The sequence below is a fragment of the Cygnus olor genome, chromosome 9 (assembly GCF_009769625.2).
Source record: "Cygnus olor isolate bCygOlo1 chromosome 9, bCygOlo1.pri.v2, whole genome shotgun sequence".
NCBI classification, from domain to species: Eukaryota; Metazoa; Chordata; class Aves; order Anseriformes; family Anatidae; genus Cygnus; species Cygnus olor.
This window is the reverse complement of record NC_049177.1, coordinates 20,131,039-20,157,545: the sequence shown is the minus strand read 5'-3', so window position 1 is coordinate 20,157,545 and position 26,507 is coordinate 20,131,039. Positions and strand designations below refer to the sequence as shown.

At 36.3% G+C, this 26,507-nt stretch overlaps 1 protein-coding gene across 8 annotated transcripts in view; it reads left to right on the top strand.

Annotated features, from left to right (window-relative positions):
- The window catches only part of NAALADL2 (N-acetylated alpha-linked acidic dipeptidase like 2), a 437,725-nt gene that overhangs the window by 357,103 nt on the left and 54,115 nt on the right, over positions 1 to 26,507 (top strand). For all 8 annotated transcript variants that reach the window (XM_040567010.1, XM_040567016.1, XM_040567011.1 and 5 more), the window contains 2 exons: positions 316 to 462; positions 17,972 to 18,067. In XM_040567010.1, coding sequence (XP_040422944.1) covers positions 316 to 462; positions 17,972 to 18,067 — 243 coding nt within the window. The remainder of the gene's footprint in view (positions 1 to 315; positions 463 to 17,971; positions 18,068 to 26,507) is intronic.

The window sequence follows — 26,507 nt, the reverse complement described above, 5'->3', positions numbered from 1 at the left end:
TCCTCCTCTTACCATTTCAATTAGACATGACTTTTTGTTGTCCTTTGAAAGTCTCAGACATATTGCAGCATATTCTGCATTCTGTGTTTATGTCCTATACCAAACACTGCAGTATATATCAGCAGAGAATGAAAGATTTGTAGACTCACTCTCACTACTAAGTATGACTCAGCTGATAACCTGCTTGCGTCAGTGTAAGTTCCAGACTATTTTTAAAATACTTTGAGTAAAAGGGTGCTGCATCCATATATTAGTTTGAGTTGTTATGAGTCTGGTTGCAAATAAGTGGAATTTTTATTTGTGTTTGTTTTTCAGAGTCAGAGCTTCAACTGTGTGGAAAAGGCTAAGTGTCCTGGATCTAATGTGAGTTCCGTGCAGATACAGGGAGATTCAGATTATTTCATCAACCATCTTGGAGTACCTGCCATGCAGTTTTCTTATGAGGACATCAACAAATCAGAGGTAGTTACAAATAAAAATTAACAATCTGAAAATAGTTACATAGAGTGATTAAATATGGATTCCTTGCTGTTTATGTTATCAATTGTATTGATTATTACCTGTCCCTCAACACATGGGCTCATTGTCTCATATAACAGAATCATAGAATGGTTTAGGTTGGAAGGGACTCCTAAGGATCATCTAATTGCAACCCCACTGCTATGGGCAGGGACACCACCCACTAGATCAGGTTGCTCAAAGCCCCTCTGAAACTCAATTGTAAAATATTTCACATTAGAGAACCAAAACAAGCTGCTTTAAAATTGTATTTATTTTAAACAAGAACTCTATTTCTCTGAAAAATAGGGCCTACAGTACTATGTACTATGAGGCACATTTAATCGAAATCTGTAAAACGCTTTTCGTAATCAAAGTGATAAAGCCACTGCACTCTTACTTGAAAAGTTTAACTTCTTTTGCCAGTTTAGCTTTTCTTTACCTTACTATTTTTCACACATTTGCATAACAGAGCAATGCTTCCAACTCGATGAAAGGCTTTAAAGTCTAAACATGGGAAGGACTCTAAAAGAGCGGGGTATTCAACTAGTAAACATTTTGTTTAAATGTGCAAATATTTCAACTTTTCAAGCAGTTTTGGAATTTCATCCATGAACTTTTCAAATAATTTTTTGGAATATAAATGTCATAACAGTGAGTTAACATAGAAAATATAACTTTATTCAGCAGTATAGATTAGCTGTACTACTAAGACAGAGCAACATAAATTTCTTGGGGATCTGAGGGCTTTTTGCCCAATGCTATTTTAACTGCACCAAAGGCATCCACTCTTATGGAAAATACATAATTTAAAATATAAGCTGTTTACACAGCTGTTGGTTATAGAGATTGTGATTTCAGGCTGCATATGCCAAGAAGGGCTATGTGCACTGGGGTGTATTTTGATAAAGGCTGCTTCTGCCTGCTTATAATATCAGTTGTTTAAGGCCACTGTTCTCTTACATGTGTTATTTGTGAAGGAAGAGAGGCAAATTCCAGAGAATCGCTGAAACTCTGAGGCAAAATGAAGTATTTTCTAATCATACTTCTTTAGTAGCATCATCAAATGTGGACAGGAGAAGACAGATCCTCCTGTGCCATCCCATACTTGGGATGGAGACACATGGAGAGAGGATACATAGCCTTCCATACTGTTGTAACTGCTGAGTGAGCTCACTGTTTCAAAGAACTTTCTGCAGATTTACTTAAAACAGATCAACATTAATTTTATATCTTTAAAATATACCTGCAGAAGAAGATATAGCACAGCTTTTGCAGTAGCATGTCACTGTGTCTCTAGCCTTCTCCAGAAAGTTGATCGGCATAAATCTTTCATTTCATTTTTGCACTGCACTTATTATATTAATACAACATCAGTATCAACAGTATCATGTGGAAAATTTTGTGGATTTTGCTCTCCCTAGCTATGATTTTACCTATTAGAGAGGCCATCAGAATTTCAGCTGTTTATCCATACCTTCTCTTTTAACCTTCTTCTGCTTCTCATTTCGCTCTCCAATTTCTTTGTTCTGCTTTGTTCTTCTTTTTCTGTGAGTATCACCCTGTATCATTTTCCCTATTCTTGGTGGAGTACCTTAAAAATAGAGTTTGCTGTGATGGATTCAACATTTTAATCTGATAGCCACACTTACCCTTTTTCCTTCATGAAAGGGGACAGAAGAAAGAAATTTCTAAAAGGTCTATATTTGGAAGTATAAAAGTGGAGTTCTTTGCTGAAGAGGGGAAAAACAACCCAGCAGTTGCAAGTTAATTCATTTTGATTGTATCCTAGCAGTTTATAGCTTAGTTGCTGAAGAACTAGAACATAAGTAAATCACAGGGCCTGAGAAAAATCACCTTGCTATGGCTGCCTAATGTTTGGCTACAAGAGAAAATATAATCTGGATTTGCTGACGTTTTAGAGATCTGATTGTTTCCTGAACATTGTAAATTAAACGACACCAGGCTGTTCAGCATTTTGAAGCCCTTCTGATCACTTGCAAATGTAAGCTGACAAAGGAACTTTTTTCCTATTTCGATGGAGCTATTTTGAGCTCTTTTTCATGATGTAAATGTACTGCTACTCTCCCATTTCTGTGGCATTATAGTCTACAGTTTTCATGAGGCATCCAATTCTTTTAATTAGAGCTGGATGATTTTCTGTGTTATCTGCATATTATTCATCTTCCTCAGCACATTCCATTACTTAATGATTTCTGTTTGATAACACAGAATTTAAATCCCTTCTGCAATAATGTGGCAGGTTGCATGAATGGTAGCATTATCATTTTGAGAAAACGAGTTAGTGCACAAATAAAGCAAAACAAACAAACAAAAACAGTCAGAAAACAAAAACGTAAAAATCCCCAAACCTCTGTGTTGTTTTTTTGTTTTTGTTATTTATTGATGGGCACATATTTAGCATGAAATATTTTATGATAGCTCTCCCAGTTCAGGTATGCAGGGCTTACAGAACATTTACTTTTACACCTAGACCATAAAAGTTGTTTTCCGTATCTTCAGTCAAACTTAAGTACAGGCATGAACGATAAAAATTACCTGTCACATTATTCACAGGCTAGACCAGGAGAGTGTAATACCATGGACCACTAAGCTAATTTAGAAGAAAAATGAAAAGAAGTTTCTTTATAGAAGGCATTTGTATGTAATATATGTAGAAGAGTTTAGAATTTTGACAGTTTGAGATTGTATCCTCTTTAGAGAGAATGCATAATGATTTTTATTTCTGTTGAAATATGCATAACTTTTTGAAGGTAACTTTCAACTTTCATTAGAGCCTTTAAAAGCGAGTTTTGCCCACACTGGTGTAAAACAAAGGCCACTAAATCTTAACACGTCAATGAATGTTTGCTTCTTGCTCATTTTCACCATCTATTTCCACTTCCTCCCACCACCCTGGCTCCTGCCCTCTTTTCTTTTCATCACTCTTCAGTGTAGCTTACTGTGGTTTCTTGGTTTCAGTAGTTACATGCTTAGGTTGACATATCAGGCACTTCTTTCAAAAGAAATCAAAAGCTCTGCAAGTTTTCTTTGTTATCACAAAAGAAACAGAGGAGCTGTCCTTGATGGAGAGAACTTAGTCTAGTTTACTGAGAAATAACTCCCATGTCGCATGCTACTTTTATCTCTTTCATGTGTTAGTGTAGAGGGAGGGCTTAAGCAGTATGGAGTGCTCTTCTGTGCATCTGGTGTGTATCTTAAAAGAGTGAACAGGAAACTGATGTTTGTACCTATTTTTGTCTGTATGGGAACAAAACGGAATGTCTGCAAGTTCTGGGGTGTCAGTGATCGAGGACTCAGTTTTAATACTGTGTTACGTGGTCCTCAGCTGAACTGAGCATAAAAATTCATGGAAATCAGGGTGGCATGGGGAAGTTCTGGTTTCTGGCAGTGTGTAAAGGTCCAGGACTTTGTCCAATCATCTGGATAGGCTTCACTAGGACCATATCTCAAGTATCACCTGATAACTGGGTGATTCTGTTTTCTGTCTTAATTGATTCACTGATGTATGGAGTCAGTTCCAGTTATGACCTTGACATGTTATTTGTATTACTTAATTTTAGTTCAGTGAAAGTGCCTAAGTAATTGTCCTCAGTGAGTTCAGTTTAATTTAAACAGAACTTGTAGAAAGCATTCAGAGTTGTTTTTATTTTAAAATTTGCAACTGCATTATCAATCATCCCAGCATAGGTAATTCAGTGGAGTAGTTGATGCCCACTGGCTCTATTTCCAGGTGAATACCCATGTCCATTACCATTATAACCTCCAGCACTCTGTTTCTTAGAATTCACAAAATGAGGAAAATAAAGCTCATTTCTGCCTATCAGTGAGCTACCACTATTTCTCTGGCTGCTGGAATTTATCAAAAGCTACTGTTTCTTTGAAGGAGCAGTTCTCTGTGTATCAAATACGGAACAGACTGTGTATGTCAACAAAGCTGAAAATAACCAGTAAACAATTCTGCAGCCTTGTGAGAAGGACAGACAAACCCCAGTGATGGACACAAGGTCTGTCTTCCAGCTACACCATCTGAGCTGCAATTTACCTTAAAATGCAACATGTATTCTAATGTTAAGCAGCTGGATGTATTGTAAACAAATGCCGGTAAGTGTCACTATTTCTGACCAATGTTCTCCTACCTTCCCTCTAGAAAAGTTCTTGTAAAGCAATATATATAGATTTTTTATTTATCTTTGCTACATATACATGTATAAATATACGGTTTTGTCTAGTAAACTCTGGATAAAGCAAGAAATCTAACTGAGCACACATACACCCTTGTAGCTATGTAACTATATTTTGTCTGATCCATGATATCCTTTATTGAGAACCATTTCTGTATTGTTATAGTGGTTCAGTGGTCAAACAGTAGCAGTGCTTAAAATCAATCAATTTTTATGATCTAATGTTTCTGATCTCTATGTTCTTAACGCAGTTATGTCAGCATTCCGTATCCCATCAATAATCTCACTGTTACTCCATAACCCGATCATTTTCTCCTTTACTTCTGGTATGTCTTCAAGTCCCTTTCCAGGCAGGAAAGAATTTCCTTATCTCAAGATTTCAGACTGACTATTTTGATGATCTACAACTGACCAGGCTCTTCTGATAAATTTATGCTGTCTTCCCTCTATTATCATTAATGTCCTGGACTGCGTCAACCAGTACCAATTAATTTACCAGATCCAACTATATTTATCAATAAATTCATTTGCATAAATCATGGCATGATTTTCTTTGAAGGATCAGGGCAGACCATATACAAAGGCCTGGTGTATTTGTTGCAGCTCAAAGCAGAACTTCTGGGTCCGTAGCATATGCTTGAATGTCCTTAGGAAAGGATTAACGCCAATTGTTTTACCTTGATATTTCAGAGAGGTGTCCACCAGAGAGATTCCTACTCTGAATGGAAGCCAGGTTTCCCCTTCTATATCTAGACTACTAGGGAGTTTGCATATATGGGAGCCTTTCCAGATAAACTATGGCTGTGCATAGCTCCCCTCCCTTCTCCCCTACTTCCTCCTCTCCTTTCTCCCTGGTATATGTTAAGTCTTCCAAGGAAATACACAGCTGGTAGCTGTCAATGGGGAGTTATGGGAGACTCATGTATCGCAGGAAAGAAACAAAGTACAGGTGTGCTCAGAATACTAGAGAATAGCAGAATTTCTTTGCAAAGGCACAAATGTATATCAGCCTCAGAATGGCAAGTTGCGTGGGAACCCAAGATTTCCTTTTTCTAAACTGTCAGTGGAGTCTGGTGCTGCCATGTTTACTGCTGGGAAGTTTTATGAACTTTGTAGTAGAACTTTATGGCCAACAAGGTTTAGCAGTTGGAGTTAGAAGTTTCAAAGGGAAGAGAGGTTTTGGTTTTGTTCATGGACAAGCAATGAACTGTCAGTGTTTAACAAAATGTAGTCCAAACTGTCCCCAGGAGATTGTCCTAGGACTACTCGTGAAGGTAGGTCCAAGGCATGGCTCCTTCTGCGTCTTGCCTTTCTCACTCATGGGCTATGTTTTTATAATAAGCATGCTCTTAGCTATTTATTCTGTATTTCTTCTAGCCAACGCGTTTTTCTCCTTTCTGTCTGTCTTTTGCTTATAGCAGTGCTTTTTAATTTCTCAGTAAATTCAGGGGTTATTCAGTTTAGTACTCAGCAGTCATACATTAATACATTAGTCCATCTGTTCACTTGTACGCTAATGTAGTTGAATTTGGTAGTGAGAGCAAGCTGAAATTGTTAAGGTTAATGACTCAGTGTTTTACAAGACAAAATACATTTGACGTTCAATTGATTGCATGAATTGTTTTATTGAACAATGTGAATATTAAGCTACTTAATGTCATGGAAGAGCATCTTTGTTATTCCAGTAATGTTAGTGAAACCGATGATGTCCTCATCAGTCAGATACATTGCTGTGCTCCAACAGAGTCTATTTGGTCTCACAAATCTTAGTGCTTTGATATCCCAGACATTCCACAGCGCATCCAGGAGGGGAAAAATCTTTACATAAACAGGCTGTGCAGAAACAAAGTGTACAGCTTCCTTAGCATTTGCACAGCATGAATACAGATTTATTGCTGTAAACTTGTCCTTGCAGATTCTGTCTGGCTCTTCCTTCACTTGAAATTGACTGAGGGCTGTTGAAAGTCAGTGGAAGAAAGGTAGTCTGGATGTTAACAAGGTCAATGGGATATGGGAAAACATAGGAGAAATTTACTTAGACACCAATTATTGCTTCTATTTAATAGTTTACTCAAGTGTCTAGCTACTGAGAACATCTATTATCTAAGGACAGAAGGCACTGAGTTATCTGTCCTCCCTGGAGAAGTAAATGGTGTGTTCCGTTCAAGATAACATTTTAGCATTGTTGTTCTGAGTGGCTAAATTCAACAGACAAGCTAAAAGTCTTCTGTCAGAGTACCTGGAATAAGTATCAGAGTTATATTAGTAATGTGGCACTCTAGTTTTGTCTTTTAATAATTAAAAAAAGAGGGTCAAGATCACTGGACTATCAAACAACTGTGAATTGAGTCACTGACACATCCTCTCAAATAGAGTTTGCAAAGTTCGGTATGTCTTGCCATGGCCATTAAAGAACCATTAATAAGGGTTTAAATAAATATTCTCTTAGAAGACATCATTGTTGATTTATGGTGGGGGATGAGGTTATTAAAGTCAGTTTGTATTTTTATCGACAGATGCAAGCAGGCTCTGATTTGAAGGTTGTATAGCTTCATTAACGTTATGGTTATATTTTGCATTAAGTTTACAGAGGAAGAGCATCACTGTGCAGTAGAGAAGGATACCTTTCAAATTAGCATCTGCTTGCATATAACTGGCTTAGGATGGAGACGAAGCAAATTCTGCCTTTTAAACAGTGTCCTGCACTCCCTTTGTGATCCAAAGCAATCTGTGAAGGGGAGGAATTCCCCTACTGGTATTGTGCAGTAAAGTAGACTTACTAGTTCTCATGTAACTAACACCTTCCCAGATGGGACTTCCATAGCAGGAAAGGTGGCCTTTATTTGATGAAATACAGTGAAGATAATGCATTGCTAGAGTACCTGTGATCCTTAGGACTGCATCTCATTATGTTCAGCTGAAAGGATCTTAGAGTTTTTTGCACTGCCCATAATACAATGATACAAAAATATTAAAAACAGTTTCACTTTCGAAACTTTGGGTCCTCTAATCACTACCTGAAAGACTTGCTTTAGACTTCAAGATAAATGGCAATCAGTTGCTCTTTCATTAACTGAAATGAAACTGTGAAGACAACGTAAAATATTGTATGAGATCTGAGAATACTGCATATTTGTAGTTGATTTTTTTTGAAAAGTGCAAGATAAGTAGGCCTTTAAAGTAACTCAAAATACAAAACTAATACTTGTTAAATAATCTTTCTAGCATTCCTGAAATATGCAAAAAAAAATTATTTGCCCATGATTTTTTTGTGCTTTATAATACAAAGTAAATCCTGTAGGAATCTTCTCTTCCATATTAGGAGTACTACTCAGCTTTGATACTCAAAAGATAAATACATTCATTTAGTTGTGACTTTTAAAATTAAATATAATTACGTTCTTAATGGGGAAGTTTAAATGCACATCAAATACATCTCATGTCATTGCTTAAAATCCCATTGCACAAATAGAATGCACGCAGCATTACAATAACTTTTCTTGCTTACAAAACAATTGCAAAAACATTAGCAGGAAGTGACAGCATAAAACAATTGGAAGAGATATCAGAAAAAAATATATAAAGTAACTATACAAAAAAATTAGTTGTCTTTTTCCCAATTTTTACAGTTGGCCAGCCTTGAAGAAGGAACTCCTTTGAAACAAATTTAGAGAGATGACTAAATGCAAAGAATGAATCACTCCCCCATTTACAGATGTATTTATTGTTCTTAGCAAAAGTCAGTGCTGTTTCTTACTGCAAAATGGTGAGCCTTCCATCTACCCAGTGTCTGTCCAATGGATAAAATTAGATTTCTTCATTCAGCATAATAACCTAAATAGCTTTTTAAAACACTAAACATAACCGGAAATAAGATGCATTGAATAGGAAATAGAAACATTGTGCTTTACAACATTGGTGGTTAGGAAACACCGTCACTAGGATTCGTGGCTTATAGCAGTACATCGTTAGCATGACCTGCTGGCATCTCACTGGCACTGCTTGTTTTCTGTGTAATCTGAGTGCTCACAATTGATTGTAAAATGTTACAAACATTCTTTCAGCCTTCACACCACACATCTAAAAAGAGGTGTTCTCTCTTGCATGCAGTGAATCTGAACTGAGCTTCCTATTTCTAACCTTCTGAAGCTTTGGGAAGATCTTCCCCGAGGTTCTCGATTTCTGGCTTGGGCTGCTTCCTCCTACTGACACTGCTGATTGTGCCTTCAGTTTGCAAAGCAGCCAGGGAATACTCGAGGGAGGAATAATGCTATGCAAGTATCACAGTATCTTAAAAGCTGCTTTCTTCATGCTGTGGTCTGTGAATTTACAGTGATTGTTCAATTCACTTACAAATGCAAGGAAGAAAACATTAAGTTAAAGGAGATGAGAGAAAAATGCATATATTCTTTTCCTGTCTGATGACTGTTGGCTCAAGCTTTATCTGGCTACAGTTGATTTGAATAATAAAATAAATCGTGCACCAGTGATTGCAATTCTTTCTTCTGTTTTCTGTATAGTCTCATTTGACAGGCCTTGCTTATTTTGTCCAGCATCTGATGACATCACAAAGTCAGTGCACATCTTTACCAGAATGAAAAAAAGAAAATAGATTGGGTTTTCTTTCTTTACTAAAACCTCTTTAGTCAACTGAAATAGTAAAATTATTTAAGGAAAGCCTCGTCAGAAACTCCTTCTGCCATGGCTATTTTCACAGGGCAGGGAAATTCTCACTTTCAGATTTTTGACACGCATTAGGTTGTGGCAACTGCAAAGCTTTGCTTTTTAAAAGTAATTGAAAAGCATACTCATTTTATGTCTTTAGTTTCATTTACGTAACAACCAGGGAAAAGTAGCTTTTAAATCATAATCCTTTGTGGATTTTGTGAGGGAATATTTAATTAGATTTCAGGAGCATTTGCTAGAAAGGGAAAATTCAGTCTCCTAGTAAGATGGAGAGACATGCACTCTCTTCTGTGATGTATTTGCAGATTTAAGGGCTTTTATTAGTGTGAAATCCTATATGCCATACCTTAATATCTGATGCGATTTAATCAATTCAGTTTAACACACATATATGAGAACCACACCTTGGCTTCAGTATGTTCTATGCTACATAATCCAGTGTTTCAATACATGTATTTAAAAATCTACTTCAGTCTACTGCACCTTCTCAAAAACAAACAAAAAAAGTTTTCCAGATAGCTGATGATAAACCATATTTTAATCTGAGATGCCTTTTTCCATTACTCTTTTTGACCCTTATTCCAATGAAACCTCTCTTCTACCCTGCCAGGAAAAAAAAAAAAAGAAATGGTCTTTTAGCCTATCTGAGGTGAAACACCTGTTTCACAAATAATACAGTTGTATATTTGCTGCCAAGATACCATATGCCAAATGCTTGACTTAGGGTAAAATGGAAGAAGGAATTAGTGAAAGCCTGCAGTGCAGATTTCAAAGGTATTTTTGTTCTGCTCACTGCTTTCTCTTTATCTTTTCTTCTGACGTGGTTTTCTCCTTCATGCTGTGACAAATTCTTGGCAATGGTCGTGAATACAGATGCAGATAACTCCTCATGCAACTGTAGGCCACTCTGGATGTCTGGGTAATAGTTTTAGACACTGGTATAACTTTATAGTGTGTGCTCTGCAGGTGAATTCAAAATCTCAACTAAACTTGTTTCCCAGGTTGATCTTGAAGGTAAGCACTGCTTTCTTTCTGCTTTATTGTCCAGACACTGCATGTCTGTGTGTTCCCCTCAGGCTGCTGCAACTCTACCCTTCATGCTGTTGTATTACAAAAAAGCAGAAAGAGTGAAACAGATTAATAGCTCGTGGACCAGATCCAACATATAGATGTGGACAGGCATGAGATTATATTCTCAGTCCTGATGCAGCAGACGCTTTATACCTCTACTAGACATTATTCTTTGATCTACGTGAAGAAAATAAATGGCTTTCTCTTGGCTTTCACCCCTCTTTTTTGTATATGCTTTGGACTCATGGCAGTGTTAGGCTATCATGATTATACTGCTTGGCCTAACTGTACGAACTGCCAAAGGATTTTTGTTCTCACTGCTTTCCCTCTATTATTCTTTCCTAAGTGTCTCTTGCTTTTGTGCTGTACAAAATTGGAGGTACAAAAGCTGTGAAGTGGTGAAGGGTGAAGCTGGCACAAGTGTTGACAATATTGACAAATATTGACAAGGGGGAAGTCAAACAGAAAAAAAAAGAAGGTTGGTGCAAAGACCAGTTTTCCAGACTGTCATTGCTGAGTCAAGAAACCTCCACTGCATGTTACTTTCAAAAACAAGCAAACAAAAACCAACCACAAAGAAACTTTAAAAAGGTAGTAATTCTGGAGGGATTTGTGGATTATTCACCTGGTTAAGGGGAGAGGGATACTAATCATGTATTTTTTTTCCAGAGTAACAGTCAAAAAAACAGGAATCCTGTTATTGTAGATGCAGCATTGTCCTAGTCTAGTAAACAAAACTGCTTGTATTTACAACAGAACTATTTCCACCTCTAAGACAATCAGTGTGTGGTAACATTTGTTGTTTTGTTGTGTTTTTTTTTTTTGTCTCTTTGTTTGTTTCTTTTTTTAAAAAAATTCTTTCAATGGCAGCAAAATAGATCTCTAAGATATGTTATGGTATTTACTGTTATACATTAATTCACCAGAGGTGCTGTGGGCTTTTATTCATGACTAAAAATGGATTGGATTAAATTTGGTACATAAATTGAAAGCACGGTATAGAGGGTACACAAGGGATGGCAAGTTTAGTACCTTTAGAAGGTGAACCATTCTGTTCAGTTTATTAGTTGAGGAAGAACAAGATAAGTTAGGAAAATGAGTCTAATAAATCAGGAGTGAATTTTAGTGTCCATCATAAATAAACAAGAGCGAGCTAGGTTTGGGGTTTTTAGATTTTTCTTTCTGCATTTTCCATTTAATCAATTCATAAATCAATTAATTACTGTCAGGAGAGCTGAGGACAGCAGGAAATTGGGTTCAAATTAAAAAGAAAAGGAGGCAATTTGTTTTAAGATTGAAAGTTGGATGTTCAATCGAAGTTTAATCAGAAGTGACCCATTATTTGAGAAGTAGAACACCAATGTCTTTCTAATTTCACAGAATGTTTCGTTAAATGAGTGTTGAAAAGATCAGGTTAACTGATATTTCCAAAAGGAAGATGAGACAAAGGGGATTTTTGGAAGTGAGCTTCTAATATATATTATATATTCCTCTTCATTTCTCTTCTGAAGAGATTGTAGTGAATCCTAAAGCATTATACTGGGAATTCAAGGATTATTGGCACTGTCTTTTCTACAGGTTGTATAGATTGTGTTATAAAAATATAGCTTAATATCAGAAAAGCAAAAAATCTTAATCCAGTTTGAATAGCTGTGGAACAATTTAAAATGACAACAAACAGTGAAGAGAAAATTTGTAATTGAATGTTGGAAGTTGGGCTACCTAAATAAATTATAGGGTGTCTCACAGTGGTTTGACCTTGAGAAAGTCTTTCCATAAATTGATATCATCATGAGACCTTTCAGCTCCATAATGTGTAGAAAATTGTGGACATTGCACAAAGTGAGTGCTGATTATGAGCTTGCTGCTGCATGGAAGGCAAAATAAAGGAGCTGTTAGAAGTCTGCCTCGCCGCTGTTCATGCTGCCAACTCCTTGCTTGCCGTGAGCAGCAGCACCTCCATGCAGTGAGGTTCTGGCCTGACTTCCCCAGAAGTGAGTTCAGATGATAATATGGAATCTTTGTCTAAATCTAACATGGTACTGGTGCCTTGGAAGCCTTTGGAAGGAGGGTTAATTGCTCAGTGGCTTCCAGAGAAAGAATATATCTGGGAGAGTTTTTCCAATAGATGTGGTCTCACTCCTCACATGAAGGAGTGAGTAACTGGGCCAGTATGAAAGGAAAACAGTAATAAAAATCAAAAAGACCTCCAAACCTTTCACTACAGAAGGGATGAGAAAACCAGAGAGCATATTCATAGCCTGACCACAAGAGAGATGGGGAAAAAGAAATTCTTTTCTTGGGATCCAAGCAGGGGCTGTGCTGAATTTCTCACGTAGTGGAAAGTCACTGGAAGATTGATGGGCTGAGGAAAAAACTAAAAATAACAACACCCTATGTAGAGAAATTACATGTCCTGCATTCTGTTCTCATTCTGTTCCTAGTTTTGAAGAAAAATGAAGTTAGTCTTTTCAGGTGTTTGTATTCAGGAAGATAACAGGGCTGATCTGCATCAGAGCTCTAGCTTGCTTGGGGTTTCAGTCACACCACTCACCTGTGTAATGCAAACACTTACAAGCTAATATTTCCTTCCACTTAAATTGTGGGGAGAAGAAAAAAAAAAAGAAAAAAAAAAAGAAACCTTCTCTGTGAACAAAAAATGATGAAATTAATCAAATATGCTGTTCAAGGGTTCCAGTAGGTTTCAGAATATGAAAGATGAAAACACAGGCCTGTGAACTGAATGAATAATAAAAGAGTCACTTTCTCATTAGCAGTGAGGGAGAAACTTTACATGATGCTTTAAATTCTTCTGAATATTCACTGTAAGAGCTTGGCTACTTCTTCAAGGAACCAAATTTTATCTAGATGTTGGCAGTGTTTTTATTGATCAGTCTCTATTAAAGTCAGTGTCAAAGTCAATTGATATATGTCTGCCTTCCTTTCTGCTCAGGCAGTATAGTAGTCTGGAAAACTCGTAGGTTAGGGAAAAAAATCTCTTGGTATCAGAAAAGCACTTTATATCTGATGACTTTCTTTTCCTTTCTAAGGAAGGGAAAAGGGCAAAGTATTAAAACCAAATTCAGTCAAATATCAAAACAGTCTTTTCTCCAGATTACTAGTAACATAGCTAGTCCTGGTAAGTTTTCCTCTTTCTGTTATAATACATTGTATCTAAGTAATTAATACACAGGTATTTTAGAAATTTCCAGAAGTTAATTGTTTTTCTTCCATTGTTATGTGGCTTATGTCTGGGAACGGTTTGAAGCTGTTTGTATCAGTCATATAGTGGCTGGTGTTCTGCATCAGTTGCAGTATGATAGCATCTCGTTTCTGTAATCCTGCTTGAGAGTGGGAGAGCTTTCATAGCTGGCTGTTGGTGGATGCTGATCAGAGATGTCATGTCACCAAAGAGGAACATGGGAAGTTTCTATTTCGTCTCTCTCCAGGAATTACGGTTTTCATGTGCCTCCAATTTCTGCCGCCATTTTATATACTTTTGTAATGCTCATATAAATATGTATTTTCCTAAGCTGTTTCTAATACACAATAAAAGTACGGTTGATTTCGTATGTGTGATTTGGAAATTGAATAGTAATTTGATTACATCCAAGGTGCCACTCCAATTAAAGTTTTCGCTAAATACTTGACCAAAATTGTTAAAAAGACTGCACAGATAAGCATACGTGGGTGCTTAGAGGAATAGTCTTATTTTCAAAACTTGTATGTGTGAATAAAATATTTTTCTCTTCAGTAGAGAGAGCTGATCGTCACTTTGAAGTCACTTTCATATTCTTTCTACTCTTTTTATTGGTGATGTTATTATATAGATAATCATTATTTTTGTATTGGTTATCCTTCCCCATTCATAAAACATCAGAGGAAGAAATACACTTAATATAATGAATAAAAGATTAGTGTGATTAATATACATGGTAGTAAAACAAGAATAACCATCAGAGCTACTGATAACCTTCAGGAGCTGCTGTGAATTTCACCCATGTGCTTCTCTTTGATTCATGGTGCACTGGAATCCAGAGTATTCCTTTCTTTGGGAAAAAAGGCAAGCAGAAGATATACCGTGTAGGGAATGAGAGCACTGAACATGTTTGTAAATGGGTAAAATTCAAAATTTAAGGGAAAATTCTTGCCTAGTGCATCATTTCTAAAAGTATCAGCCATGGTTTCTAAAAGATTTACAACATGGTATTGACCGTCAAATGATTCAGTCTTCAAAAGACAGATACAAATGCTTAAGTTCATTCTATCTAATATTAGGTGCTTCAAGAAAGCACCTAAATTAAAAGAATGTGTATGAATGCATACTTTCAGTGTTTGTATCTCTGCTATTGGATGTGTTACAAATGTAGAACTACTAGAATCCTACAACCTGTGCTCTTCAGGTATGTGCCTAGAATAAGGTGGATAAAAGCATGTTAAGCAGCTTTTCCCTGTCATATGTGCATCTGATCCATCAAGTTCAGATTCCAAATAAATAACATTTGTCTAGATGGAGCACAGTCTGATCTTGTGCAGCAAATCTAATTCAGTAATCATTCCCTTCACTGACTCTCAGTAAGGTACTCAAGAAAGAATATAAATAATGTAACTGTTTCTACGTTATTGATTGCAATTATGCGAACGATGATGAACAGCATTAGCACCACTGTAGCAGAATGACAATCTTCCTCAACCTCCCCCCAGTCAAATGACATGGCTCTGTAAACTAGTGCACAAACTTAAAACAAAGATTAATAGATGTAATGAATTAATCTTGAAGTATGTATTTTATCATTATAATAAATGAATTTTTGCATCTTCTCTTTGAAATCTTAAAGAAAAAAAGTTTTCTGAAAGGAAGAATGACTTCATTTATTATTCTGATGTTTCTCTGACAAGTTATACAACACAGATGCGTGACTGAACACAAGAATTTGTATGAGTGAGGGCTAATTCTACCTTGTATTTATTTATTTATTAAGAAAGTGGTGGAAGCTTACAACCAGAAATAATTCTCTGGAAGTGCATGGAAATACTGATACAATGTTCATCAAGCAGGCATTAATCTGTAGAAAAAAATAACAAGCAAAATTACCAGTAGTGTAACTATCTTTCTTGAGGCCTACCTTTCACTGAGCTTTCTATGAGATGTCACACTATTCAGAGAGGATTTAGTAATGTAGTAGTTCAGGAGGTAGACTGAACATCCATAGGGAACTAAGCCTAAATGGAGTTGTTTTGAGTAGAGCATATTGGCATATCACATTGCTGATATGGTTATAGTGCATTTGTGTCCCTTGGTAGTTTGGATAGACAACTACCAGTGCTGTGCCACTGTAATGCCCAAAACTGGCTCTTGGATCCATGTGATGTGACGCACTGGGTGATACAAACACGGTTCTGATGCAGCAGGCATAGATCGGATACCACCACTTTATCCCCCAGGGGTGCATGAGATACTTTGTATTGCTCATCTTGAAGAGTAGGGTAGGCTTTTTCTCTACTTCCTTTTAACTTCTTATGTTTGAATTGGAGCTAACAGCATTTTTTATCCTCATTATTATTTATTTATTTTTGCTAAAGTACAATTTTTCTTCAGCCTTTGTATGGCTTGGAACCCAGCATGAGAAAGAGCAAAGCTCAGTCACATAAAGAGAGGTTGTAGAAGCCAGAACAAAGCATCTAAATTGTTTGTCTCTCTCATTTGCTCACTTCCTGATGTTTAAAACAATAAGTCCTACAGAGTGTTTTTAGCAAGTGAAAAGGTAGTGGAGTGCAAACCTTACAAATCAATTCTGTTAAGCTCAGATCAGTTTTAATACTTTTTTTTACCAGAACTTTATTCAGCTACTGCTCAGCATGAAACATCTGAATGCAAGTAACTCTTTGGCTGTTGAAGAATGAGTTGAGCATCATTACAAGGTTTAACACTCCCTAAAAAAAGGCTTCACTTCTTGTATACACAAACTGGGGGAGGGAGGGAGAGTTTGAGTATAAAGATAAAACCTGTTGAAGATCGATGTATGTCAAGAAGAGAAAACTGAAGAAATGTTAGTCTAGTAGATACAGGAAGCTGGTAATTAAGAAGAATGTTTAAGAAGAATGTTAAGAAGATTGTTATGTTAAGAAGAATGTTAAGAATGTTTAAGAAGAATGTTCCAAAACATTGTCAATATTGCCTAACAGTCCAGGATATTCTAGCTAAATACAGTGATATTATGTTCAGGTGCTTGGCAAATTGAAATGCAGAATAAGATTCATGAAAGATTTAGGACTTCTAAAAGGAGATACAAAATATTATGATGGTGAACTTGGTTGCCTAGAGATAGCCAGAGCCTGGCACAGGGCTTGAGAAGTTTTGTCACTCTTCAGGACAAGTGAAGCAGGGTTGCAGAGGATTTGTCTCTGATTAACTGTGTGTCAGAGTTCATTTTGAAGAGTATATTTTTAAAAGAACTGCTCATAACTAATAATTTTTAGAATGGTATGATACTCATGCGCTTTCACATCTTTCTGCTGATCTCTGAAATAACTTTGGCTATAGTTTCTGTGGTCTTATACTGAACTCATTGCTGTTGGTGAGCAGTAAGTGTATTCAAAGTATGCTTACCAAATGGGTAGAGCATCCGTGTCCACCAAGCTGGACCTCTGCATTTATTTTTATACCCAGTGGGGATTAAATGGACACTAGATTTCTAGCTGTTCCAGGGGGGCCAGCTCTGACCATACCTAGAAGGCCAAACTACAGGCACTTAACAAAAGTAAGGATAATTTTAGGGTGTATGCCTCAGGGGCTATGGGGATGTAGAGAAAGATTTTTCATTTTAGTTTTGTTTCTGGATTATTATACTGGGTTCACAAACATGGGCTCAAAATAATTCCCAGTTTCAGGCATCTGTGTACATTTGAGACCTGGGGTTTTATTTTCGTTTCTTTTTGCTTTTTTTTTCAGTCCACACCTGGGTATCAGTTTATTGTTTTCTTGTGACAGCAAATATGCAACCTGCTTGCTCGCTTTCCTGCAGTATAAGACACAAACGTTTTGTACAAATATTAGAAAAGAGTGGTAAACCTAGAGGGTATAATTCTAGGGAATTGACCAAAACCCCATCTTATGTATATGATATTACTTTATACAGAATTAGCGTGTTTGCAGAAGATAAAAATATGTTCTTTGAGTATTGTGTTTACATATATTCTGAAGAATGAATTATAACTCATTTATTGAATGTTGTAATGCTGGTACAATTTTTGTAGACAAAATTCTTTGCTGGGTTGGGAAACATAATTACAAAGACTACTACCATTCCAGAAATAGTCATAAAACTTGGGCTGGGTTGTCTCTTTCAAGGAGTTGAAATCAGTTAATTAGATCAGTAAAATAAAAGCTAATAATCCACAAAACTTAAGAACAATTGGAAGAGTTTTGAATCTCTGAACAAAACCCAGTAAGTATTTGAATGAAGAAATTGATGTAGAATCCTAAAAGGGTTCTTCTTTCTTTCTCACAGAATTCTAGCTTTCTCTCCGAAGCTCTTTTTCCTGTACATTCAACAAAAACTGAAGAGCTGGATCCCTCGTTCAAACTGCACGAGTCCATTGCAAAGGTAAAGAAATGAAGAGATCTTATTTCCATATACTGTCTTTCACATCGACAAATTTAAATTTGCGAATAATATAGACAATTTTGGAAGGTGACCTATTTTTTTTCCTGTTAATACTTGTTTTGTACTAAAAGGTATTGGAGGATTTTTCATTGAGATTCACCTTTTGAATATTCTCTACTGTAATATTTGGTCAACCAGCATGATCAAAAGAGCTTTTATGTGTATATGCTTCATTTTATGTATTCAGTTGTATTTCTCATGGTTCACATTAAACTTGTTATCGGCATGAATGCAGGGCATTGAGCCTCACTAGATGGCAGGAATTAGCAAGTTTGTTGCTGTCATTTTTGACAGCAAAGAGGGCTCTGAGGGCACCTTCACCTACATGGACAGTTTTATGAACTATCACAGCGTGCTCACCTGGGAGGAAGGTGTTTGCCATCCCATGAGTCTGGAGATTGGCCCACACAGGGGGATGCTTCCAAAGTTAATGTGTTCTGACTCCTCTCTCATCACTCCAGTTTAGTTCTCCCTCCATGTTATTTATTCATACAAGCAAAATTACTCCCTGCTTTAAAGTGCTCTTTCTTCACCATGGCCACTCATCCAGCCCTGGTTCTACAATGATACATGATAGCAAATGAGTCCTCCTGCGTGGATTCATACACATGATGCACTCAGGCTTCTTACAAACTAGAACTACGTAGACCTCACTAACCGATTTCTTTGCTTATTTGAAGCTCTCTCTTTTGGAAGAGCAGCTGCTATTGAAACGCTTCTTTTGGCAACAACAAAAATTAATTTTCCAAGATCACCAATGTGCAGATTTAGCATATAGGCACATAAGCAGCTTTGGCAAAACAGCTACTGTTCTAGTTTTTTTCAGTTGGTTTGGTTTACAGTTTTTTTTAGTTAGTTTGTTTGTTTTCTAAAAGAAAAAAAAAAGGAAGTACATATTCCTACACATGGCTTTTGAAGCTCGGCCAGTTAAGGAACAATCACAAGAGAAAAGTCTTCTTTGAAGATTTTTAATAGAACTTATGTTTAACCAGTCCTTAATGCCAAAGTGACTGAAAAGATTCACCAATTATTTTTTTTCCAAAGACTGAGGGCAGTATGTATTTGATTAATTACTGTGTAATTGATTTTGTAACTTACTGGGTCACGTGTAATTTGAATAATCTGTATTTAAGTATTTGCTTTAGAATTTTGACTAACACAGAAAAATGCTTACTAGATAGTATGACTTGAAGCATTTTGAAACTGTTTAAGTTATTAGAAATTATTGCAAATAATTTTAAGTAGGTTCATTGAGCATCACAATTGTCTTTGTTAGAACTTGGTGAAGATTGCAGTAGAATACATTTATTTCCATTATGCTTTTCAGACTGTAGCCTGGGATGTTTTTATATAGATAAATAATATGTGCAGCAATTGGGTGAGATCCTCCGCTAGCGATTTTTGTCATCTTTAGCTTAGCTTAATTGATCTACTTCAGTAGTTTTCTGAGTAGATAGAACAGGAAGTTTTCTAAATTTAATTTATTGTTTACTCTTCTTTACTGATAGATAATGTAGGCACTTCTACTTCATTAACACTTGGAAAAGGAGATTGATGAATGTAGCAGGTAAAATGAATGAGAGGTGTTCCATCTATGAAAGAGATAGATCCATAATCTGATTGCTTAAAAGATCTAATTTGCCAGAACACTTGTCATCAATTTATCTTTGATTTTGGCACTTTAAAGGTGGATTTAGGGCAGATTGCTGCAAGGCCCCGTCATATTGCATTTCAAAATTTAGTGATATCTTAAGCAGAATTTACAGACCTTGTAATCTGAAGTGTGTTTTATAATACATATATCAAGTATTAAAATGGAGAAATCTTTGCCTGTGTGGCAGAGGATGAATTTTTCTATCAGACCAGAAGAATTCAGGTGAAACTCCATTGTTATTAAACACATAAAACTCATAAAAGTATGTGCTATTGTTCAGTAAGTTTTGTCAGTGTTACTCAGCAGCCTGCATCAGTGTTTCATGGTAACTAGTCAACTGGAGGTATTAACAATAAGTTTGAAAATACTTTTGTGTTTTGAATTATGCTTGCTAAAGTAGCCTAATAAGACTCCAGGATTACGCAGTTCTAAAAGCTTTAATGGCAGTCCCCCAACAGGGAGTGCCACTAGAGCCACTTACCTAATAACAGCCTTGGAATAGTAATAACCTTTTATTGATTTTTACTTTGGCAGGCACCAAAGTGTTGAAAGGTATGCCAGAAGTGACATAATTGGTTTTATAATGAGTTATGGGTGCTGACAGATGACTCTTGAGAAAATTATTAGTGATCCTGATTATTCCACCCTTCGATTATGGAGCTGCATGAAGTAGAACCAACTATCATAATGCAGTTAACTTCTAAAAGTTACATAAAACAGCAATAGTAGAGGAAATACCTTTTTCTTTTTTCTGTGTAGCACACTGTAGTATTTCTCCCCCCTTTTTTTTTTTCTTTTAAATAAGCACTTCCAAAAATATGACAGGCAGATTCTTTTCTTGAAGCAAATAGAATAAAAAGCACTGGACTGCAGGATGGTTAGTAAATGAAATCCACATTTTAACCACAGATAAGGTACAGCACAGAAATTTTGACATGAGGAATTCTCTAACAGAATCGTACTGTTCTTTTCTTTTGAAGCATGAAAGGGATATATATTCCCATTTACCCGTTGTGTATGGCTATTCATTCTCTAATATAAGTGTAGGGGATACCCATTCATATTGCAAATGCAGTGATATCCATATCTTTGGTAGTTCTTTTCTGTATCATCTGCCTAAAGTCAAATTCTGTGGCTTGATGCATGCTACCTCTGATAAATATTTGGGTAGGGGATTCCACTTCATCTTCATGCATGGTGCTTGTGAATGAGCTCTTTTTTTGCATGCTTCTGTATTGAAAAAGTTAAAAGTAACTGTGTGTGTGTGTGTATATATATATATATGTAACCTATATATAATATTCCAATTCATTATTGAAATACTAAATTTGTTAAACAGAAGATAATACAACATATCTAAATTAACATGAAGGAGTCAAAAACCTTACTATTCCAAAGTCTAATACTGCATATCAGTACAATAATAGCATGATGAACAGTAATAATGCTGTATCTTGCCAGAGTTTAAAACCCAAACAAAATCTTCTTGTAGTCAACCAACTTGAAATTCCTTTGCATTTCACTGAAGCACCTGTTGTGTTTTTGGCAGGGATTGCAATCTCTGTAACATCAAGTGGAAACACTTTCACAAACCACGTACAGCATGTTGCAGAGTTTTACTGGAAACATTTCTCCCAGAACATTATTACTGGCATAGCTACTTCAGCAGAGTACATTCACATTCAGGTCTTGTTCCCACTACAACACACCCTTTTTAGTATCTGACTGTTCTTTGAAAAAAGCTGTGTGGGATTGTGCTTATGCATCCCAGTGGCGTCTGTTTCAAGGCAGCTGTGCATCTGGATTTCCATTGATGTGTCTTTCTTTCTCATATAAAAATTTCCTTGGTGTAGAACTAGAGGATTTGGCAGAATGGTTCATGATTTCTAGACAGCAGAGACAGTGTATTACTCCAATCAGAGTTACAACACATATATCAAAGTGCTGCTATGGTGCATGCAGAATGAATCTGAAATATTCACAAAGCAGAAGTCTGATGCATGCAAGAATATTGCATATCCAAACCTAGACCAGTAAACCCTTTATCCTTGGAAAGCATAGGCTTAGATATGGCAGCCTGCCCCTGTATCACCGTGTGGTGTGCTAACCGGAATTTTTTGTTGTATGCTATGAGTTGCCTCATGAAAATGTGACACTTTGAAGTGTCGATCTCCATGGGTAAGTTCTCCAGTTAACTTTCTTCAGTGATCTGTTTCTTTTGATGTCGTTTTTAAAATTCCTGTTTCATTTGGGTGTACCAGACTTTCACGTCAGTTATCATTCTCTTTATCTTCATACCTCTGAAGATGTTGCACAGGCCAACAGAACTATCTTGTCTTTTTATAGACAAATTATATTATGATTTCATACTTGCAAAACAAATTGCAAAAGCCTCCAGCCAGCAAACAGGAATGCTGACCAGGGTAGGTGACAGAGATGGTGAATGAAGTTAATATGCAAGAGGCACAGTTTGGGGTGTGTAAAGTGAGAAGCAAGGTGGAGAACCAGATTAATATCCATATTTAAGAAAATCTGCTGTTGATAACAATTTTTTAGGTGTAGAATTTGACCTTTATTTGAAGACATCAAAATAGTCTGCAGTATCATTTGGATGCTCTGCTACACATAAAAATATCTTTTTTTTTTTTTTACCTGAGAAATTGCAAGATTACTTGGTTCATACCTTGATTTTTCCATTAGTCCTCCCACAGCTGACAGTAATTTGTAGTATTTCAGCAGATCCCATCTGCCATGAGGTGATACAATAATAAGAGGCAAATTTTGTTAGCAAAATCTGATAACATAGGTGCAGCATAATTCTCCAATCGCCAGATAGTCTCCCCATAATTTACATTACTTGCTTTGCTTTTTCAATCAGCCTCTTGTATTCTGATCCTGAGCATCTTAATGGTGTTTGAGATGTGCAAAGTAGAACTGTTGTCTGTGGTGACAGCCTTAGTGCATTCACACAAAACCAAACTTGTCTGAATTTTTCTGCAAAGAAGCACAGTGATATTTCACAGAAATGGTTTGATTTAGCACGTATTCTTTTAAGCACACAAGTGAGAGTTTTCATTTTACCTTTAGCCTTCTTGCATGAAAGAACATATAATCCAGTTCAAGCAGAGGGTAAATATAAACCTGCTGAAAACTCCCTTCTGACAGTATGTATTTTATTCTGTAGCTATTGTGAGCAGGAAAAAAGAAAAAAAGGAGAGAAAATCTGGTGATACAAACTATAGCTGTAACATAGGGGATGCTGTATGAATTGTGGTGAGCAGAGAAGTAACAGTATACAAAGAAAAAAAATTATTTGGATTTTCTCAACATTAGATGTGAAAGAGGTGACTTTGCTGCTAAAGACATGAGGTGTTCTGACAGACAGTCATACTGCGTTTGGCCAAACAACATATCCTCTATGAGCTCTAGCCTAGCTAGCGTAGATACGTTAGGAATTTTTCAGTAGTTCTTTTGTGCTAAAAGCAAATAGCCTCAAGGACTCTTGTACTTTATACTTGAACTTATATGGATAAAAACTAAGTAATAAAAATGAGTTGAAATTGCAGAGTCCCTGATAAAGATTTGATGAACCAGCTTCACTGGCCAACACAACTTCACTTGGTTCAGTCAGGTATTAAAAAGCAGTGGCACCTCCCAGAATTTTCCACATCTTTTCCTCTGATGCCTCCTTCAAAATGGAGAAAGCATTACAGGACAGAACTAGTTCAGTGTCCTGTACCATTTATTTGTGAAGTTAAGGAAAAATGTCATGACTCTTTCTGGGCTTCTTTTGAGTGGCTGGAGTTTAATATGCTTTCAGCTTACAGAACTCTGACAACTAGGAAAATACCAAAATAACCAGGCAACTGTGGCTCCAAGGGAACTGAACAAGGGAAACTGAATGAACAAGAAAGCACAGCCATTGTTAGTAGCATGCTTTATGTAGATACTATTCCCATGGATTGTCTATGTGCAGTCCTACCTGTTCAGTGCTCTGACTGTCAGGTGGGAATTAATTCTAAATTCCTTAAAGACATGTATTAAAAGTTATTTTCATCCCATTTTCATATTGCAGCAATGCTATATGTTCTTTAAACAAAGTTAGCATTGGCTTCTATCAGAATGTTTCTTAACCAGATTGCTGTTTAGAAACATATTTTTCCTGGACTTTTCTTTTAGACCTAAATTTTACTCATCTGCTTCCAAGATTCATCTGCTGGCTGTCAATAGAAAAGGAAAAAATCATAGCATTATTTTTCAAGGTAGCGTTGCAATTTAAGTGAAGTAAGCAAACACACATTGCCTTCATTTGATTCAATCACAACACAGGATAAACATATAGCATATCAACATACATAATATATCATAAAATCTTATAATGGAAACCCAGGATTGGTTTTCTTAGTAAAATTTGTGGAAGACTTTTTACTCCAAACTACAGCAATCTGGCTAAATGAAAGAAGGTAAGGTAGGAGTGAGAGGAAGTATTTTTTAATCCCCATTTTATATAACAGTAAAAAAGATACCACCAACAATGGTAGTTAAAATAACTGAGCAACTACTTCATCTCCTTGCCTGAATTCATGAGAAATCCACAGAATCAAGTGATCTGTCTAGGACTATAGACAAAGGCTGGGGCATAGTTCAATGCTGAGGCTAAATTTCTGAAGTTGGTATTTAGCATCTGTGTTTATTTGCTGTAATTTCAACTACTGGCAATGACCAATTGGGCAGTTCTGTACCGTATACATAAGCCTTGGGAATGCCTATATTAGTGGGACTTTGCTGACTTGGAAGAAGTTACACTGCGTACGGCAATGCCTTCATTTACAATGCCTTTTTTTGCTAATGTAATCCAACTGCATCTTTAGGTGGTTACTGAGTGCTGCATTGGTGACAGATGCTCAGCATAGACATTTATGACAGGTGTCTTTTTTTGTCTTTTTTTTTCTTTTTTTTAAGGTGGTTGATAATCATGAACGTACTGAGAAGCCACTTCATATTTATTGCATGTCTAATGATTGTTTTCGATTTTGTCCAATAGTGGCTGTGTGCTGTGTGATGGGAGAATTTATTTTCCATCAATTGCTTTTACTTCAAAAACTTAAACTCGTTATGAGAGATATCAAATAATTGGACATGTGCATGTATTTTGTACAGAATGTCAACACGTATTTATATTCAACAACTGAAATCCAACAACTGAAAATCTGAAGCTTGCTACTCTAATAGGTAGGAACATGCCTCAGGTTATTTGAATTTTCTCCTATGATTCCCACTGTCCTATTTTTCACACAGTTACTGAATTCATCAGAGTATAATTTTATTAAACCATTCTTCAGTAACAGTACTACTGTAGCATTTGCTACTAGTTAATACTTTAACTGTCAAGGATTCAATCTTTATTCTAGGCATACATACACTGAATTTGGTGGCTATGCAAGGAAGATAGAACTTTTCTGTTTTATTAACAAACTGTTATCTCATTTCTTTTCTCTTCCTTGCCAAAAATAAAAAATAAAAAAATCAGTGCTTATGTGTCATGCAGCGTATAAATAGATTTTAATTAACTGCAGTTTATATTATGAACCTGTATAGAACTCTGTCTTCTGAGGGAAACTATGATCGCATTTGACAAAAAAGTCAAATCAGACAATCCTTTCCCCAGAGTGTGCCTCTTAAAACATTGTTTCTTCTAACACTAATGTAGTAATAACTCTTTAAATTTAACATCATCCAATTTGCATATGACTGGATATGAGGTAAAGTCAGAAAACTTAAATATCTGCTTAAGTGCTTTTTAAAAAGAGATGCAAATTAGCTGCTTATATACTGTAAATGAATTATTTGGTTTTGCAAACAAAAAGTTTTTGTGGAACTTGTGTGGAAGTTGTGAGACAAAGCTAGTAAATACTTAGAAAAAATATGCTGAGTCAAGAAAGAACATAAGCTAAAGGTATTACAAAATCCCAAGAACATCTTGTTTATTGATCTGTTTTTATTAGGAGCGTGGTCAATAACAATAAAAAATACTGCCAGTTTGCTGACACACTAGCATTCGTGAAGCTAAGATGAGACCAATTAACATTAAACTAAGTACAGGTGACTAGCTGTAAGCCACAATTATAAAATAAGTACAAGTGTCCTTCAGAGAAGTGTGGACTGAAAGATCCTATATCAAAAGCAGAGGAAAATACTAAACTAACCATTTAGGTTATTTTGTATCTTCTTATTTCAGTAGGTACCGGGGAAGAGATCATCTTCGAATAACACCACAGAGTTTTCTTTTATGATGTGTTCAGCACTTTTGAGAGGAGTTAGGTTCTGCTAAGCAGTGACAATGAGCAGGGAGTTCTGTCAGTCCCCCTGTTTCACCTCTGTGAGCCTGTAGCCAGATCTTAGTCCATTTGAGCTGTAAAAGCTATTAGTTCTCTGTTCACAAGAAGTGATAATTGCATTGAAAGAATGTTGTCTAAGCACTTAGTTCAAAAAAGCAAAACCCACTTTCTTGAGTGCATTCCTACTGAAGAAAGGTCACTAATGACTGGATGGGACTTTCTGGCTGTCAGTCATTTGTAGATAAGAATATTCCCGCAACAGGAAAGGACATAGGTAAATAAGCTTGGTCTTCTAATGGTAAATTTTGCCTCTGGGACTTAGAGTTCAAGTGTGATCCCTTCCATTCCTACTCTGAGTCCAGAAGAATGGACTCATGCCCATGGGTAT